Raw genomic sequence first — 17,410 nt, 5'->3', positions numbered from 1 at the left:
TTTGCCCATTGAATGAGAAGTCATTTTGACTAAAGGAAAAGCATTTCCCCCCTCAACCCCCATCCTCCCCCCAGCTTGTCTCCCTGTAAAGATGGATCATCAAAGGATGTTGTCAGAAGTGCTCTCATACTGTAATGGGGAGCAGTGATCTGGACCAAAAAGAAATAGGAGAACTCCTCTGCTTTTCAAACTCTGAATCTCTTTCGCTGACAGAACAAGGATTCCAGAGCTAAAATCCAAAGAAGGTACAATTCACATTTCACTGAAGAGCTTTACCTTGAGTGGTATGTAAAGTATTTACTCCTGTGTGATCAGGGTCTGCAGGATATTGCAAGGACAGTGTGCCAATTCTGTGGCATGGCAAATCCACTTGTGTAAAAAGGAAGTTCCTTGGGAGACAAAGGCAAAGCAAAAAAGACCTCATTTATCCACAACTTTCTCATTAGGAGTATGTTGCTGCTTTTGTTAAGCACAGGTATTCTGGCCTTTGCTAGCCTTTTTAAATTTTCTTTCTTTTTCTTTTCCTTTTGTAATTTTATTTTTTAATTTTCTTTTTTAAAAAATAGTCCTTATTTTCTTTTTTTTTTTTTTAAACTTTGTCCTCTTTTTTCCTCTCTATTTTTTTCAATTTTTTTAAAAGTTTTTCTTTTTATTTATTTTTTCTACAGTCAATGTCTTCCTAACAAGATAAGTATTTTTTTTTGGTGAAATCACATACATTTTCTGTAAATAAACAGGAAACCTGTTTTTCCTGGATACGGTAGGAATATAGCTTTCTTACTCAGTATGGTATTTTGCCAGTGGCTTTCTGCCTAAACTGGGAGTGATACTGTCTGTACTCCTTCTTTTGCCCAAGTAGCTGCCTGTTTTTGAATTCCACAAGTTTATATGTGTTAATGATGGCATGTGACAGAGGAAGTGCCTCAGGATACCTCTGAAGAATTTGGGTAGTCTGGGCTTTAGCCTCAATTTGAGTAGGATTTTATTCTTTCTTTATGTTCTGAACAGGTAACTGTAAAAAATCTTTCATCTTTTTAGTGCCCTTTTTCCTTCTGGGATTGATGGTCAGATGAGACCATTGCCATCCCAAGATCAGAAAGGGATTAATAAACTGCTTTTGCTTTGATATTGTTTAATTAACTATAATTAGATTTGATCCAGAACTGTTCAGATGCATGTGTAAAAAATGCAATGGCTGCTTAGCATCGTGCCTTCATTTGGTATTTGGCTGAAGAGGTCCCCCTGTGCAGCATACCTCTTCCAGGACTCCTTTTACCAGGGAGTTTTTACCTGACTTAGGTGTGTGCTGTTTACATATTCACAGGGCTTAAATTTTGCTCATACCACTTGCCTTGGGTTGGTCTTTTTGTTTTTCTTCTGTTGCTGTTGTCAGACTGGTCACAAAATGTGTCTTCTGCAACTGTTACTGGAAAACTGTTCCAAAACCTCAATTCTCTGATAATTATAAACCGCAGTTAGTGGTCAGTTTTTATTTGACTTTATGCCAAGTCATCAGTTTATCTTGCACAACTGTTTTATGTTTCTCCAAGGTGCCTTTCTCTAAGGCACTTTTGGAAGGTTTTTGGCATGGTAAGGTAAAGGGTACTGGTGGTTCTTGCAGGGAGGGTGCCGAGTGGGGAAAGGAGAGGGTCATCTGGTCCTTGCAGGGCTGGACATCAGCAGGTTTGAGAAGCAGGGCATTGTGGTGTAGATTTATACAGACAAGGCACAGCAGCTTGTTAAAACATCCTAGCAAAACACTAAAAGGAGTCACATCCTTTTAGGCGTAGTTTTACATGATTAACTAAACAGAGTTCTGTTAGTCACCTTCTGTTTCTCCAAGAGCACTGGTACTGCATTTTCATATTGATGTTAGGTATTTCTACAAGCAGTGTAGTCAGGTCAGTCAGGACGGTGACCAAACAGCACTGCCTCTTGATTGTGCTGCAGAAATGTTAGTGGGGCTGTGATACAGACTGGACCAGGCTGAACTGCTGAGCAGTTGTTTTCATCTTGCTTCAGCACCGAATGACTGAATTCGTTGACAATATTTGAAATGAGGGATTTAGACTTCACATAAGCACATGCGTCTTCTGCGAGGCTTGTGATGCCCCATTTGTTCAAGTACAATCAGTGACTTTTTCATAAAAGCATCACACTGTGGCTCATAGTTGTCCAGTGACCATTTAAAACCTGAACACTTTCCTCCCTGTTTCTGTAGCAGAGCTTTTTAGTCCTCATAACTTAATTGTCAGTCTAGTCTTTAATGGTGTTATTTTTTTGGGTTTTTTTGAAATGCCAACTTTATGTTTAGTTCTGTGTCTCTTCAGTTTTGCTTTAAAAATTGTAGTTTAATTCTAAGTAACAATTAGCTCACTTCTGGTTGTGCAGGATCCAGTTCTGAATCAAGAGAGATCTCCCACAGTTTTTGTCTTAAAAAAAAAAAAGTTGCAAAGAGAAAATGCCAGATTAATTTGCATTCTGCCAGTAGGTAGTCAGTGTTGCATTTTCACTCTGTTTTCATTGTCTGCTGAACTTTTCCTTCACAGTGCTTTCTAAAGCCTTACATGAATAAAACTAACTGGGCAATTGCTTAACCAAATTTTAGTCATATTCTTTTTGTTTAGAAGTTTTCATGTAGTACCTCTTTCAGGTATGTGAAGAATCTTTGCAGATCAGGGGAGCTGCATAGTACTTGTGTGTGGTTTATCTGTTGCACAGAATAGTGAGGCAAGTTTGGAAGCTTATTTTGAAGCACTGCAAGAGTTGGATCACTCTTTGGGGGTGATGGGACTACTAATACTCTCAGGAAATGCATCAGGTTGTTTAATGTCATATTGAATTTTGAGGAAGATATACTTTATAGAATTAAGTAGTTCAGAATAAGCTGATATGCTTTTTTTTCTGGTTCTGGTGCCTTGTCTCTGCAAGCTTTAATTTTTGTCTGCTTTACTAGTTTGTGGGTGGCCACGTGTCATCTGTGTTCCCACTCTCTGCCAAATCAGCCAGAGTTTGAAATAACATCCAGTGCTCACATCTGATCTGCCTTGAATCTGAACTCATGGTTGATATGGTACACAGCATTGGCACTTATGGTCATGCTTCTGCCTTAAATGGTTTGGTGACTGCAAACTGGAGTTCTGCATTTTTCATTTAAATTACATTCTTGCTTAGAGTAGATCACTGAACACTGTATCCCACCTCCCAATACCTTCAGAACAACTAAACAGAGGTTGTCACTACCTTCCATAATAAATGTTTCCATGTATCATAACTACTATTTTAGTTGAGATCAGTTTAAGGTCAGGGTGGGGCTTTGAGTAACCTGGCCTAGTGAAAGGTGTCGCTGCCTATGGCAGGGAGCTTGGACTAAATGACCTTTAAGGTCCCTTTCAACCCAAAGCATTCTATGATTCCATGAAGACATCACCTGGTCAAAAGGCCAAAAGTGGATTTAAGACTTAGTAGGATATGATTGATGTGTGCTTCAGATCAAAGTTGTTAATATAATTCCCATATTTAGATAGTTCACAATTACCTTTCTAAATTTTGTTCACCAGCAATATCTAAATGTATTGAGGCAAGATGATTTTTTTTCTCTTATTTCTTTCTCCTTTAGCCTGAAAAGAGCCTAGTGGTCTCGTTCTTTTGCAAGTAAGGTAATTAATAGTGACCTCCTTAGTTCAGAAGTGTTGCAGGTCAGAGTGCATAGTTTATGGATAGACAAGTTACATAAACGGGATTGAAGTCACTTTTTAACTTGTAATTTCAGTATTTACAGAAATTCTATACAAGGTATTTGCTTTCCACTGTACTTTTCTTAGAATAAAAGAATTCCTTGACCAAGGCTGGGTTGGTCTTGATTAACTCTGAAATACAATTAAAGCTCTTAACAGAGAGAGCTTCCATGCCTCATCATGATGAGTTTGGCAGTATAAATACAATTTCCTTCCAGCCTCATCCTGTCCTAAAAGGACCAAGGGAGGAAATCTTGTTGGCTACTTTGTCATTAATGTGGATACCCCATTAACCAAGGGCAGGGATTACTGAGCTGTGTGGCTTACAAGTAACTATTACTTTAATCTTCCTTCCTTTTCCTGTTCAACGAAAAAACACAAATGAAGGCAACTCGTCACAAAGAGCAAGAAAATGCATCATATTTTGAATTGAGGAAGGAGCTGTTGTTCTCGCTGCACTCTTTAATTGTATACAAACACCAGTTTGGATGTGGGTTAGGTTCTGTTTGTTTTCCCTGCATGCAGTAGCTGACATACTGAAATGGGAAACTTGTTAGAGTTGAGTATAAAATGGCAGAAGCAAAGTTTACAGGTGCATATTAGACATGCAAAGGCTGAGTTCACAAGTGACGGTTGCTATGTGGCATGTGGGTAACAGAGTGTATTCCTTTTAGGTAGCAGCAAGTAATCTGACCCACTTCTTACGATTATGGGTGTGCAGTGTCACTTCAGTGGATAAAAAGCATTCTTTCCTCCAGTAATACTGGACCTTTTGTCAGTCCTCCAACTGACCTTGTACCACCTACTCCAGGGTGAAGTGACCATTTTTGTTGTTCTGTGTTTTGTCAGCTTGGTTAATCACAATCTTTCTCTTTATTTTTATAGAGCAAATTCGATTAAAGAATATAAGAAATGTATATGGAAGATGCTTGTGGTATCGTTTGCGACTGCTACAACCGCAACAAAACATAATTCCTACAGTAAAGTACGTACATTTCATTTGCATGACTTTTCATTAAAGCAATTCTTACTGTTTTTTTAATGAAAATATATTTTCTGTAATCAAAGCAGCTGGAATTAGTTTTGTAACATTGGCTTTTGTGTCACTGAAAAGACATTTGCGATCTGCTGTATTTGAATAATTAATAGTTAATCATTATTATTTAGTAGGGCTTGAAATCAAGATGGATGCTGTTTGTGCTGCGTGAAGTATCTTCTAAATGAAACCAGTGAACCTCAGCAGTAAAAAAAATAAGTAAACAATGCATTTATTTGTTCAGAAAAATAATTCTCGCTCACTGAAATTAGTAGTGCTAGGGATGTCTTTTGATTTAAATATTTAATATCTGAACATATATATTCAAATATACAAGAGTAATAATTTTGTGTGTTTGAAGTCAATAGCTTTATATCCATATTCCCACTCTGAAAATATTTTTCTGCCTATTTCAGGTTTGTGCATTTTTATTTTTTTTTAATACTGACTTTGTCTAAGTCATCCTTTAAAAATAGGAAATACTGTTGTATACCTGCTGAGGACAGACAGTTATAGAATGGAAAGATTCTTTGTGATAGTGGCTTGCCTTTGTTAAAAACTAGAAAAAGAAATTAATTAGAAATCAGAGCAGCTCTTATCTGTGTCAAAGGTGGTATTGTAACTGAGTTACTAATACCTGCTTTAATATTTTTTGCTATTTTAATATTGTTTCTTGAAGATTGATAACAAGTGGCTTCTAATGTTATTTGTAGAATGGTGCTAGAGCTAGTGGATTTGTGTATTTAAAAAATTCTTTCTTCCAATCAGGAAAATAGTCCTCCTTGCTGGCTGGGCATTATTTTTGTTTCTTGCATACAAAGTTTCCAAAACTGACCGAGAGTATCAAGAATACAACCCTTATGAGGTGTTACATCTGGATCCTGTAAGTAATAGCATCTTTCACTAGTCTGTACTACTGTAACTTTATATTCTATGTCTAGATGCCAAATTTGAGACTTGTTTTTTTGAAGTAAGTTAACTTTAGTGAATGTATCTACTGTTTTTATCCTTTTTGGCCTGGGAAAGTTGCTACTGCATATTATAAAGTCAGTCATTATGGGTTTTTTTGCCTATATCTGTACTAATTTATGACTTTTGTATCTAGCTCCTTCAAAATTCTAATAACCTAATAAAGTGAGGTGGTTTATTTTAATCTATTTTGAATCTTATTCTGATGTTGTTTTCCTCTCTTGGTACAAGAAAACAAAACAAAACGAAAATTCTGCTTTGTATGCCCTGTGAAAAATCTTCTGAATGGGTGCTGAAAAAACTGTATAAAAATAATGTGAATTCATTTAATTTACAGTTGTTGTACAGCAATATTTCTCTTGTAAATGAGAAGTTTCACTGAGGAGTGTTGGTGATGCACATTTTGATGTAGTAAAGGTTACCTTGAATCTTACTTGTATCTGTGAATGCAAACAACAAATTCTAACTAGTGATATACCAGCCAATAGGTTTATTAAACTGGGGAAAAAAGAAGACATAATGCTTAACTAGAAAACAGATGCAGAGCTTTGTTTATATTGAAGGACTGACTCAAAATGGATATAAAGAATTACATATCCCAAGGAGACAAATAGACCTTCTGAACAGCTCTCAAAGTCTTGTTTAATCTAGTCAAACTCTTCATCTTAACCGCAATACCTTGAGCAAATTCTCTTCTTGTGTTAATTATTTCCTGATCCTAAGCTCCTCTTTTGAATAACAGTAGAATCATCTTTTCAATCTGAAGCCTGAGGTATGTTTCACTCTCAAGTCTGAGGAAGAACACTTGTGGATACAGCTCAACACAAGAATATGAATGAACTTTGAATGTACCTGTTTTGATTAAACTTGATGTATACCGTTAGTGTGAGAGAGCTTAATATGTATATAAACATTAACAAATACATCTCTTGCCATTAGTGATGTGGCTTGTCAGCATAGAAAAGCAGTACCTTATGCTACAAAAGCCATTATAGCTGATAAGTCGTCTGTAGCCTGTTCCTGGCTAGACAGGTCTAACACCTACCTACCGTGTCTAGAGGCAAGTTATTTAAATTCAACCCCTGCTCAGTTCCTCCATGACTGACTGATTGCTGACTTGAGTTCTCTCACTGATGCACAGGAAGGAACAAGATAAATTTTTACTCTTGAATGGTATCTGTGGGACACATGGAGTTTAAATGTACGTATATCTGGATTAACTTTGATTAAACAAACCAGGCTAGGGATTAGGTCATCAGAGGATTTTCTTTTGTCATTTTGGCAAATTTCTACAAATAACAGCCCAGAGGGCAAAAAGGTATGTATGTAGTGAATTATAACTTCATATTTATTAATGAAAACCTGTACACGTGCGCAAGGCAAGTGCAGCTTGCACAGAGAAAGAAGACAATATTGGAATGTCTCAAGAATGGTAGGATGGAGCATACTGTCATAAGGACAAGCTGAATGAAAGCCAGAGATGTTACAAGGGGAATGAATAGATGGGTTTGAAGATAGGTAGTTGAAGTAGGGCTCAAAATAAGAGTCTGACATCCCAGTGTGTCTTACGTATTTCTTGCTATCAGGTGGTATCTGTTAAATCCTCTTGAAAAACTTTTAATTGGGACTACATGAAAATTAGCAGCTTTCATTTGTTACCATACAAATGGAACCTTTAGAGTCATTGCCAACCCTCCTGATAAAGTGATACAAATGTTGAAGTGTTGTTAGATAATGAAAATGTTACTGTTGTTAAAAAAAAAAAAAAAAGGCAGCAAAAACCTCCCCAAACTTAAACAAATGAAAAGGTTGCAGATTCAAGCACTTTAAAGTTTTGATGCGCAGTAATTAATTTGCTTCTTTGCATTCACACTCTGGTCAAGATTAGTTTTTTTATTTTATGTCAGCGTATCAGTTTATAACAAGAAGCTGTTTTTTCTCCAGAAGATAACCACAACACAGACAAAGTCCAGATAATGTCCATATACCTTATTTTGTATATAATATCAGCACTTTCTTTTGAACATGGTATAGCTCTTTTTGAAGCACATCACTTAAATTAACTAATACATAAGCCACTCAGATATTATTACTGATTCATTTAATAAGTATCTGTACTGCAGTTTAGAGATGGGATCCAAGGCATAAAGATGAAGCTCAACAGTGATTATAATTTTGATTCTTTAAGTAAGAAAATTAGTGCATTACATTTTTCTTTTTTTTGCGAGTAGTTAATATAGGGATGCTCTGTGTTCCAAGCAGAGTGCTGACTGACACTGACTGTCCTAGGCTACTAAGCATTTCTGTAAGTCAGGCCTAATCTCTGTAGCTTAGCTTTTGAAAATGAGGAGTAAGCAATTAGCGATAGATAGAAATTTGACATCAACTCATCAGGGATCATATGCATCCTCTGTGTCAGAGAGAGAAAAAATTTAGTTTTGGGGTTTTTTTGTGGACAGCATTCATGTGAGCTATGAAAACCCATCTCTACTCAACCAACTTGATTTCACCCCCCCTACTGTCCAGCTTCTGCTGCTCATCTGGCATTCTTCATCTAGTCTTGAAATATTTTTACTTGAAGTCTAATTTATTATGGAGTAAATTCATCCTGTGCATTAAATGAGGCAGGCATGCTGTTGAAAAATAGTGTTCAAATATGATAGACAGACTGCATAAAGTGAGATAAAGCAACAGCAAGTGAAGCCTCAGGGTAGTTTAATTCCTGGTTTAAATTTATTGAAATAGTACAATCATCTTTAAATATCTTCTTGTATGTTTATTATGCAGTTAATGTCAGCATACTAGGCTTCTCTACCACAAAAAATTGAAAAGTCACCATGGCAGTGGTTCTATGTTAGCAGCTAAAGTTTCTTCTAATATGTTACTAAAACGTTTTGTGGGGTTTCTTGAGTAGTGAAGTTCACAGTCCAAGCTGAAAGTTAACACACAGGGGATTGTGTTGGTGTCATTTAACAATGTGCTGTAGAAGAGTAAAAATCAATCTTTCTCAGGTATAGGTAATGTATTCCCTTTGTTCAAGAAGTTAGAAATAATTTATGGGTAAGATGATTCTAGTCAAAGGCATTCTTAAGCAGCAGGGAAACCCGCTGTTCCTGCTAACTGACAGATTTATTTCTGCAGGCAAGCTGCAAGTGAACCATCATACTTGATCTATGAACTCTTGCTTAAATATTCTCACTGCAAGTGAGAATTCCTTGTATTCATGAATATGTTTTAGAGACGATAAGATTTGTCAAACGGATAAGAAGTCCTTTCTTTTTTCTATAGATGGATGAGCAAAATAATCTGGAAAAAACCCATACCCAGTCATCTGAATGTCTTTTTTTAGACTGTGACTTCTGTCTTGATTTAAAAATATAATGGGTATAAGAATGCTATTAGAAAAATAGTATAATAATGTTTTCATGAAATATATATATAGTTTCATGATCCTATATTAGAACATGATTCTTTTATTCAGAGAAATAATGTGCAGTGTGTGTTACAATTACATATATAAGAATGGATTTTATTTAAGATATTTATTAATAAACTCAAACCTTTCCTTTTTAAGGGAGCAAGTATATCAGAAATTAAGAAACAGTACCGTGCACTATCGCTAAAATACCATCCAGATAAAGGAGGAGATGAAGTTATGTTCATGAGGATTGCTAAGGCCTATGCAGCGTAAGTTTCTTTTTTGCTCATAAAAAAATGGGAATGTAATATTACGGGGAGGGAATCCTTTGTGATAATAGCAAGGATGGCTGAAGCAGACAGGAAAAAGTGTATTTGGATATGGAATGCAAGTCAAAACATGTCTCAGTTCAGCGCGTGTTTCTCTGTACCTGTTAGGAAGGATAATTTGTTTTGAAACTGTCAGAATACTGTAAGGTGTTTGATCTTTGTTTCGAACTTCTGTGTCAGCTAGGAAAAAATGTTTCCAATGCAACACATGTTAAATCTTAAAGATGACAAAGAACAAAATAGGTGTTATGGTTTTTAACCAACCAACCCCGTCGCAGCAGTTTTGAAGCAATGCTTAAAAAATAAATACACTGTTCATTTCATCTGGTGGTAAAGCCAAGGAGTGACAGACAGCATTTTAACTCTGTTCCCATCTAGTGACAAAGATGTTTCATTCTGGTTCTGACTCAGTTTTCTCTCAGCTTGCCCATCTCCCATTCCATTGGCGCTTGCCTTACAGTCCTGTTTTTTTATATGGTGACTGTTTCACATTACCTGTGTAGTTCTTAAAAGCTGAATCCTTGAATCTTCTTTTCCTCTAGAGTATTTTTTGGGTTTATGTCTACTTACAGCTTTTTTTTTTTTTACTATCTGAAAGAAGATATTTAATATTAGAATTTGGTATAAAGGAAATCTCTCTTTATTGATTTTTTTTTTTTTTTTCCCCCATAATCAAGATGTGGTTTGGGTTTTGTAATGCTGTTCATACATGGAATGTCAATACAACTTTATAATATTTTCTAGTCTAAATGATCATCTGTCAGAGTCCAGTAGTCTCTGCTCAGGTTCTTTTAGATATTCCACATGTGGAATGTTTAATATCAAATTTGCTTAGAAGACAGTTAATGTGATATGTGATCTCTGAGTTAGTGGAGCGATAGATTTGTGTTGTGTCTTTAGTATATTTTAGTATATTTTTCAAGTTAGACTTAGCAAGATACAGGAATTTCAATACGCGGTTTAATCACGGTACCAATGTGATTCCAGTTACCACTGTCATACATTCTCTGTCACAATGCTGGGTGTCCCCAGGTGATGGGAAGGCATGTGTGGGTTGAGCCTGTTGTTGTCTTCAAAACTCTTTTGCTAGTTGTCTAGTTTTTAGACTCTGTTGGGCTGAGTAAGGTGTGTACTCCCCCCTTGCTGGTCTCTCAAACTTGAGCAGACATACTTTTTTAATGTACTTGAAGAAACATGTTGATAGGTGTTTTGTCTAAAACAGAGGCCACTTTTGTGTCCCCTTTGTGCTGAGATTGAGTCAGCTTCTTTGTAGCAAGCTGTGCTGAATCACTGTGGTCACTCAGTGGCACGGCACACTGCCCTTGCCCATCCCTCTGAGCCTTATTCCATTGTAGGGGTTCATTGGGTCGGTCACATCATCGAGAATCTAGGAAGTTGGTGATTTCTGCTTTGAAGTCAGTTGTCCGTGTGGCTGACCTTACTGACTGAGAGTCCTGTTTGGGGCAAGGTGAGAAGGAGAACCAACACCATGCTCACTTGAGCAGTTTTGAAATCATATTTCTGCTTAAACACATGTGTAATCACTATGAAAGTCTCTTCAATAGCAAATTCTGGTATGGCTTTCTGAACTCCTGAAACATTTAAATTCTTTGCTTTGCAAGCTAGCACTCAAATGCTTGGTGCTACCGTTTGATACTTTGAAGACTAGTGCAAGGGCTGTGGCGGAGGCATACCTTGAAGTAAATGATGGTGAAGTTCCTAAGCCATGCTGTCTTGAAAGAATATAAAATTTGCCCATAAAATGAGTCTGATTGTCAACAAATGTGAGACTCAGAAATGATCAGCCCTGGTTCATTCACTGGGTTTCTTCCGTGAGACAAAATCTTCCATATAGCAGATGCATAGTATTTTGTTTTCTAAAGCAATGTTCTTCCTTCTAGTAACAGGGATTCTGTCTAGATGGCATACTATTGCTAAGAAACTGGCATTCCAGAACAGGCACAGAAACCGGAAGATTTAGAATGTAGTGCCTTGTTTAAGAAGAGAGAATTAAATTATGCAATGAAGGAGTCCCAGGGGGAAAAGAAAACAAAACCCAAGAACCAAACACATGCTGTCAAAGGCTAACAATCTAGAATACAGTCATTAAAGGCCCATATGGACCACTTGTGCTCTATTAATTAATCTTTCATATTCACCTTCCTTCCAAAAACCCCAGAACGTTTTCAACCTCTGTTGTCTTTCAAAATTTGCTATACTGTAACCAGACATCAAAAAGTGCTCTTTGCTGATGAGTATGCACTCACTCTCGTGAAAGGGAGATGTGATTATTCTGTTTCCTGCACATACTTCTTGTGTGTCTGATTTCTTTTCCTGTCAGAGTGATAAAAGAATTTGCCTGTGTATTATGAAGGAATACAGTAGTATTGTTTCATATTAGATTTCACACAGAAAATAGCAAAATCTGTTTAGCTTGCCCAGCCATCTTAAAAGGATAGTACAAATAGCACATTTTAAAGTTTCTGTATGTTAGTGATTTAGAGAAGTATCTTTACTTCTGTATTAACTTTATATCTCTTCTTGTAACTAGTTTAACTGATGAAGAATCACGAAAAAATTGGGAAGAATTTGGTAATCCAGATGGACCACAAGGTAAGAATTATGAATTATAGAATTTTATATATTGAGAGCTAATATCCGATCAGTTGATTAGTATTCAGTTCTTTATATGGTTATATATAATAACTTTCTCCTGTGATTTGAAGCAATGCATCTTATCAATTCTTTGCTTGTCAAACTGGCTCTGGGGGGGTGGTGGCATGGAAAAACAGGAAAGAGTTTTGCTTTCATATTTCTCAAATTTCATATTATGTTAAAAAGAGAAGGGTTATTTTTTGACTACTCAGCTACAGTAGGTATCTAGAGAGACTTGCCAATGTTAATGGAGGTATAAGCAAAAAATAGAATAATACTTATCAGAAACTTGTCAATTTTAAACCTTTCTTGGTATTTACGACCAAATATTATAGATGTATATTGAAAAATAAACAACTCACAGTAATGCAATGAACACACTTTGAAGGGATATACATGAGGATGTGTGTGTATTGAAATGAATACTGTATGCACATCGGCCTTCCATTTGCTGAAAGCAGTACTGAGTGCCTGTGCCTCCTTCATCTTGAGGAGTTGAGGTGATTATCCCATTGTAGATTGTTCCTGGGCAGGTAGCTACATGAAAATAATCCTGATGATGGTGCGTTGAAGTTGTACAGTAGGTGATCCAAATTAAAACAATTTAAGACTGAAAGTTAGTAGTTTTTTTCCCTGTTTGCAGTTGTGTGAGTTGCTTATAAAACATTTTTGTGACTGTTGTTTAAGTGGCTATTACAAGCAAAATTGAAACCTGCCATTTGTTAGGGCAGTCTTCCATAGATCTGTGCTGTTGATGCCCTATAGTTTGGGGGGCTAAGTGTATACTGCATATCTATGTGAAATGAGTTACAGCCAGCTTGGAAGTAGTAAATGGGATATGTAACTTAATTATGAAATTATAGTGAAGTGGGGGAACTCTGTGTTGTAAATTCTTCCTGTGAATTGTATCCATCCAACATAGGAAATTAATTTTTCAAGGAAAAAAACCAGCCCCAACCCTTGAACCAGTGTGTCAAAGAAACAAAAAAGAAATCTTCCCTCTCCCTTCAAAAAACCAGCTCTGCCAACAGTCAGACAAAGGCATTTTTGATCCACTAAGGTGGTGGTTAACTTTCTGTAACCACTGTGTTTTGTAACATAGCAGGTTTCTTTCAGCTCCTAGCTTCTTGTGGTTCCCTAGCTGTGCAAGTAGGAGGTCTCTGTCCCTCTTGCTGCAAAATAAAAATAAAATCTTTTGTCAGAAATACTGTCACAATATTAGCAAAGTGGTACTTTTAAGTTTTAGACCGGTATACGCACAAATAGCTTTCCTAAGACTTTTCTCAATGTTAAATTGTTTTTTACATCCACAAACTGATAACTTAATGTTGCTAAGGCATAGGATTTTGAGTTCAGCAGTATGTCAGTGTCCTTGAATGGACCTGAGACTGTGACTTAAAAGAAAACTCAGCCAAAAGTTGAGAATTTAAAGGCATGAAGATGATTGTGCGATTGGCTCAGTGACTGTTTTCACAAACTTAAGGGACTTTGGATTCCTGGAGGGCAAAATTAAATGATACTTCGATAGGGCAGCAGTTCATACTGTGTGTGAAGCCGCCTCCTTTTCTGAAAACTCTGTCTCAGACTACAGTGAAATTAGAGTTCTCTGCTTTATTTCTAGACCTCTCATTACTGCTTCATCTGAAGAGTAGGAGAAGTCCCTTAAATTTTCTCTCTCCCTCCTCAATTCTGTAATGTTCTTTCTTTCAATGTTCCACTTTGAAATGTAGGGAGCTTTCTAATTTAATGAAATTCATATTCTCTTCATTTTACATCTGTAGCATAAAAATCTGTATCCAAACTCCATACTCTAGTTTTCTAGTTCCGTATAGTCAAAGAATGGATGTGGTCCCTTACAGAGGTATTTTCTGGGATGAGATGAAGCACATCCTGGTGTTAGACACATCTAACCAAGTTAAATTTGGTACATCCCCCCTTCTGTGCCTAGCAAAGAGGAACAGTGAGCAGTATTCCTCTCTGTCCAGCTGTAACTTAATGTGGTAAATTCACTGGGAATTATTTTGTTGAACTGCTGTGCTTGAGGTGTGGTTAAGTTTGTCAGATGTTTCATTTCAGTCTCAACAAATTATAGTTTTCAACTTAATTATAAAACATTAGGCTTGTGCATAACAACTGTTTGTCTGAATTGATGGCTATCACGATCTGCTGGAAATAGTATCAGAACAGTATCTAAGTACATAGGGATCCTAGTCTGTCCCTATTAAAGGCATTACTCCTCATTGATACCGGCTAGTACTGAGGAAAGCATGTTGTTTTCCTTTTAAGCAGGTTATAGAAATCTGTAGTCTTTTTTTTTTTTTTTTTCTTCCACTCCTTCGTTTCATAGAACTTTCAGTATTGGGAAAGATAGTGTTTGCAAAATTTAATTTATTACCACTAAAGTGCCTGAAGACATGCTATTCTGCATTCAGATCTGAATGCCGCAGATGTTACTGTTGGAGAATCATGTCTTCCCTTTTGTGCAGCCTAACTCCTTTTGAATTGAAAAATGTTCCTTTCTCTTTCTTATCCATCGCACAGAAATTTGAACTGACAGAGGGTTTTGTGTTTACAATTTACATCTTAACAGACTTTCCTAAAGGTACAAACTAACAAAACTTCCCATAGAAGTCATTTACTCAGACCAATTTCATGTGTTTACTGAACTATATGTATTCAAACTGCTGAAAACTCTGCAATGTAAAACTCATAAATCTTTCAATCTGTGAAATCTTTTTTTTTTAAAATAGACAGACAATATTTATTAATATATATTTCACTGCAATATGTTAAGCTAAAATATTTGGTATTTCAGATGTGGTATTTAAGTCTTGTTATTTTATTGCATACTTGAGTGTGTTTCTAATAAGTTTCTTTGATTTCACTATATTTGTTAAATTTTTGCTTATTGAAGTGGTAAACATGAAGATTTTTTGAGGGTTGGTTGTTTTGTTTGTTTGTTAGGCATAATGTGACTTTAAAATTGTTCTTTTATATTTTATAGTGAATTTATTTTCTTTCATCCTGCAGCTACAAGCTTTGGTATAGCTTTGCCAGCTTGGATTGTGGATCAGAAAAATTCAATTTTGGTGAGTCAGCTTACTTAGCTTAGAATTTTAATGTGAACTTTCAAGTGTTCACGTTAAAACGTTTGTGCCTCATACTGCACATTTTTAGTCTAAACACATAGTTAATAATACTTTGGTCCAAATGCATATCTTTGAAGCAAATTTCAAGAGTCGTAAGTATTAGAGTAGCTTAAATCTAATGTTTGAGAGTATTAATATGCTTGGAAGGGTCTTATTCCAATGATAATGAAGCTGTACTATGGTCACCCCTGTTACAAAGTGTGTTTGCTGTTGCAAGAAAACACACATGGAACTGTTTCCTCGGTTTCTGTAGTTGCATTTGGTTTGCTAGTGATGCTATAATCATACAGGGACTAAATGTTGTATCTTTGTTGCTCTAAGGCTTAACCACTTGATTTCTTTTAATCATTCCTGTCCACTGCATCACAGTTTAGCTGCCAACTTTTTAATTATTAAAGAAACTGTCCTGAGACAATGCATGAATCATTTAAAAGATTACTCACACTAAACTGATACTCCTTATTTAAACCCTACCCATCTAATTATATTACTTGTAAGTTGTTCTTCAGAAATGATGACAGGTATTATGCAATAAACTTGCATTAATTTGTAGTAGGCTTGTGGTAATAATACTTGACTGTATTTTAGAATAAAGGTTAAACAGGTGCCTAACGCAGTGTGTTTCATATTTTTTCCTCTAGGTTTTGTTTGTATATGGATTAGCATTTATGGTTATTCTTCCAGTTGTTGTGGTAAGTATTATCTGATTAATGTTCTACCCTCTGTAAGCAAGCAGTAAACAAAGCTGTCTTGGATATAGAGTTGCTAATTCTTGCCTTTCATGGAGGGAGAGTGCAAATGAGCCTTTTTTAAATGCATGTGGTTTTTTTATTGTGAAAAAAAGTGTAACTACTGTAGAGTTCCCAGAAAAATGCAGTGCCATGATAGAGAGGGAGCTGCAGGGAAAATATTAGATATCACAAAAGCTACTTAGTTATGTAATCTGTCTTGTACCTTCTTTCATTCGTCTGAAGAAAATTAATATGGGGGGATGAGCTCAAGAGGATATTCAGTGGTGTTACAGTAGAGCCAAGACTGAGATGTCTGTAGCTGGTGGTGCTAGAATAATTAGTGCATGTGGAACAGGTTGTTGATTTGATTTCTCCTGGCTGGCTTTATTTTCATAACTTCAGTTTTTATTGATCTTCTGTAGGCCATGAGATGTCTGCCCTTGAGATTTCTTTGTGTGAGGAATCAATTGCTAGATGACTGTTATTTCAGGGATTGGGTTTGCCCTACAGTACTGCTTTTGAGCAATGTCCCTTATCCAGTGATGGTGCATTTGGGGTATGGCATGAAGAAAGACTCAGAAAATTGACACCCAAAACCCTTCATGTTCTGGGGAAGAAGACTTTCATTTGAGAAAGTGTCCTGAGGTCTTGGCAGCTGCATGCATCAATGTGTGCAGAAATTCAGCCAGACATTATCCCTTCACTTTGAGAGTCTTTCTGCGTCATTGAAGATTTGGTGTAGAAAATTGCTGAAATCACCACGTTCAAGTTGTTGAATAAGATGTCTGAAATCCAGGGTGCAATGTCTACCTGTTTTTCATGTCTCTCCTTTTAGGTTTCAGTTGGTGTCTGTTGATGCTTTTTTGTGTACATGTACTTCTAGTGATTTATACCATGTTTATCGTAGCCCGAGTGAAAGTGAACATCCTTTGTGTTGGTACAAAGAAATGTTCTGAGCACAGAAAAATTAATTTGCCTCTTCTTGCCCCATACCAGATGTAGGATTCTACATTCAGACTTGTCACTGTAAATTTCTTTTATAGTCAGTGAAGAAGAATAGTCATTTTTATGGAGCAGGTTATTTTATCATTTCATTCTAAAGTAGACATAAGATGATGATTCATGCCTTTAATGGGCCCCTTTCTCTTTCATGAATCAATAAAGAAGTGGAAGTTGACGACAATGTAGTCATCCTATAGTTGATAGACAACTAAAATAAAGTAAGGGTACTTGGACCCTTTGAATCCAGATCAACAAAAAGGAAAATACTGATATGTAGTTCTTTCCAGACCTCCACTGACCTAAATAATATTCTGTATATGAGCTACATCAGAAGCAGTTAGGGCAGCCTCTTTCATGTAGATTTGGACTAGCTGTAGTTACATT

At 36.3% G+C, this 17,410-nt stretch overlaps 1 protein-coding gene across 1 annotated transcript in view; it reads left to right on the top strand.

The window, feature by feature from the left end:
• Positions 1–17,410, top strand: part of SEC63 (SEC63 homolog, protein translocation regulator) — a 59,695-nt gene that overhangs the window by 13,158 nt on the left and 29,127 nt on the right. Inside the window, exons 2-7 of the mRNA XM_027633757.1 lie at positions 4,623–4,722; positions 5,542–5,656; positions 9,317–9,429; positions 12,041–12,102; positions 15,175–15,233; positions 15,935–15,985. Coding sequence (XP_027489558.1) covers positions 4,623–4,722; positions 5,542–5,656; positions 9,317–9,429; positions 12,041–12,102; positions 15,175–15,233; positions 15,935–15,985 — 500 coding nt within the window. The remainder of the gene's footprint in view (positions 1–4,622; positions 4,723–5,541; positions 5,657–9,316; positions 9,430–12,040; positions 12,103–15,174; positions 15,234–15,934; positions 15,986–17,410) is intronic.

This window comes from Corapipo altera, unplaced genomic scaffold, assembly GCF_003945725.1.
Source record: "Corapipo altera isolate COAL_440 unplaced genomic scaffold, ASM394572v1 2b, whole genome shotgun sequence".
In the NCBI taxonomy this organism is placed as follows: Eukaryota; Metazoa; Chordata; class Aves; order Passeriformes; family Pipridae; genus Corapipo; species Corapipo altera.
The sequence above is the reverse complement of the archived record's forward strand: the minus strand, read 5'-3'. Positions and strand labels throughout refer to the sequence as shown.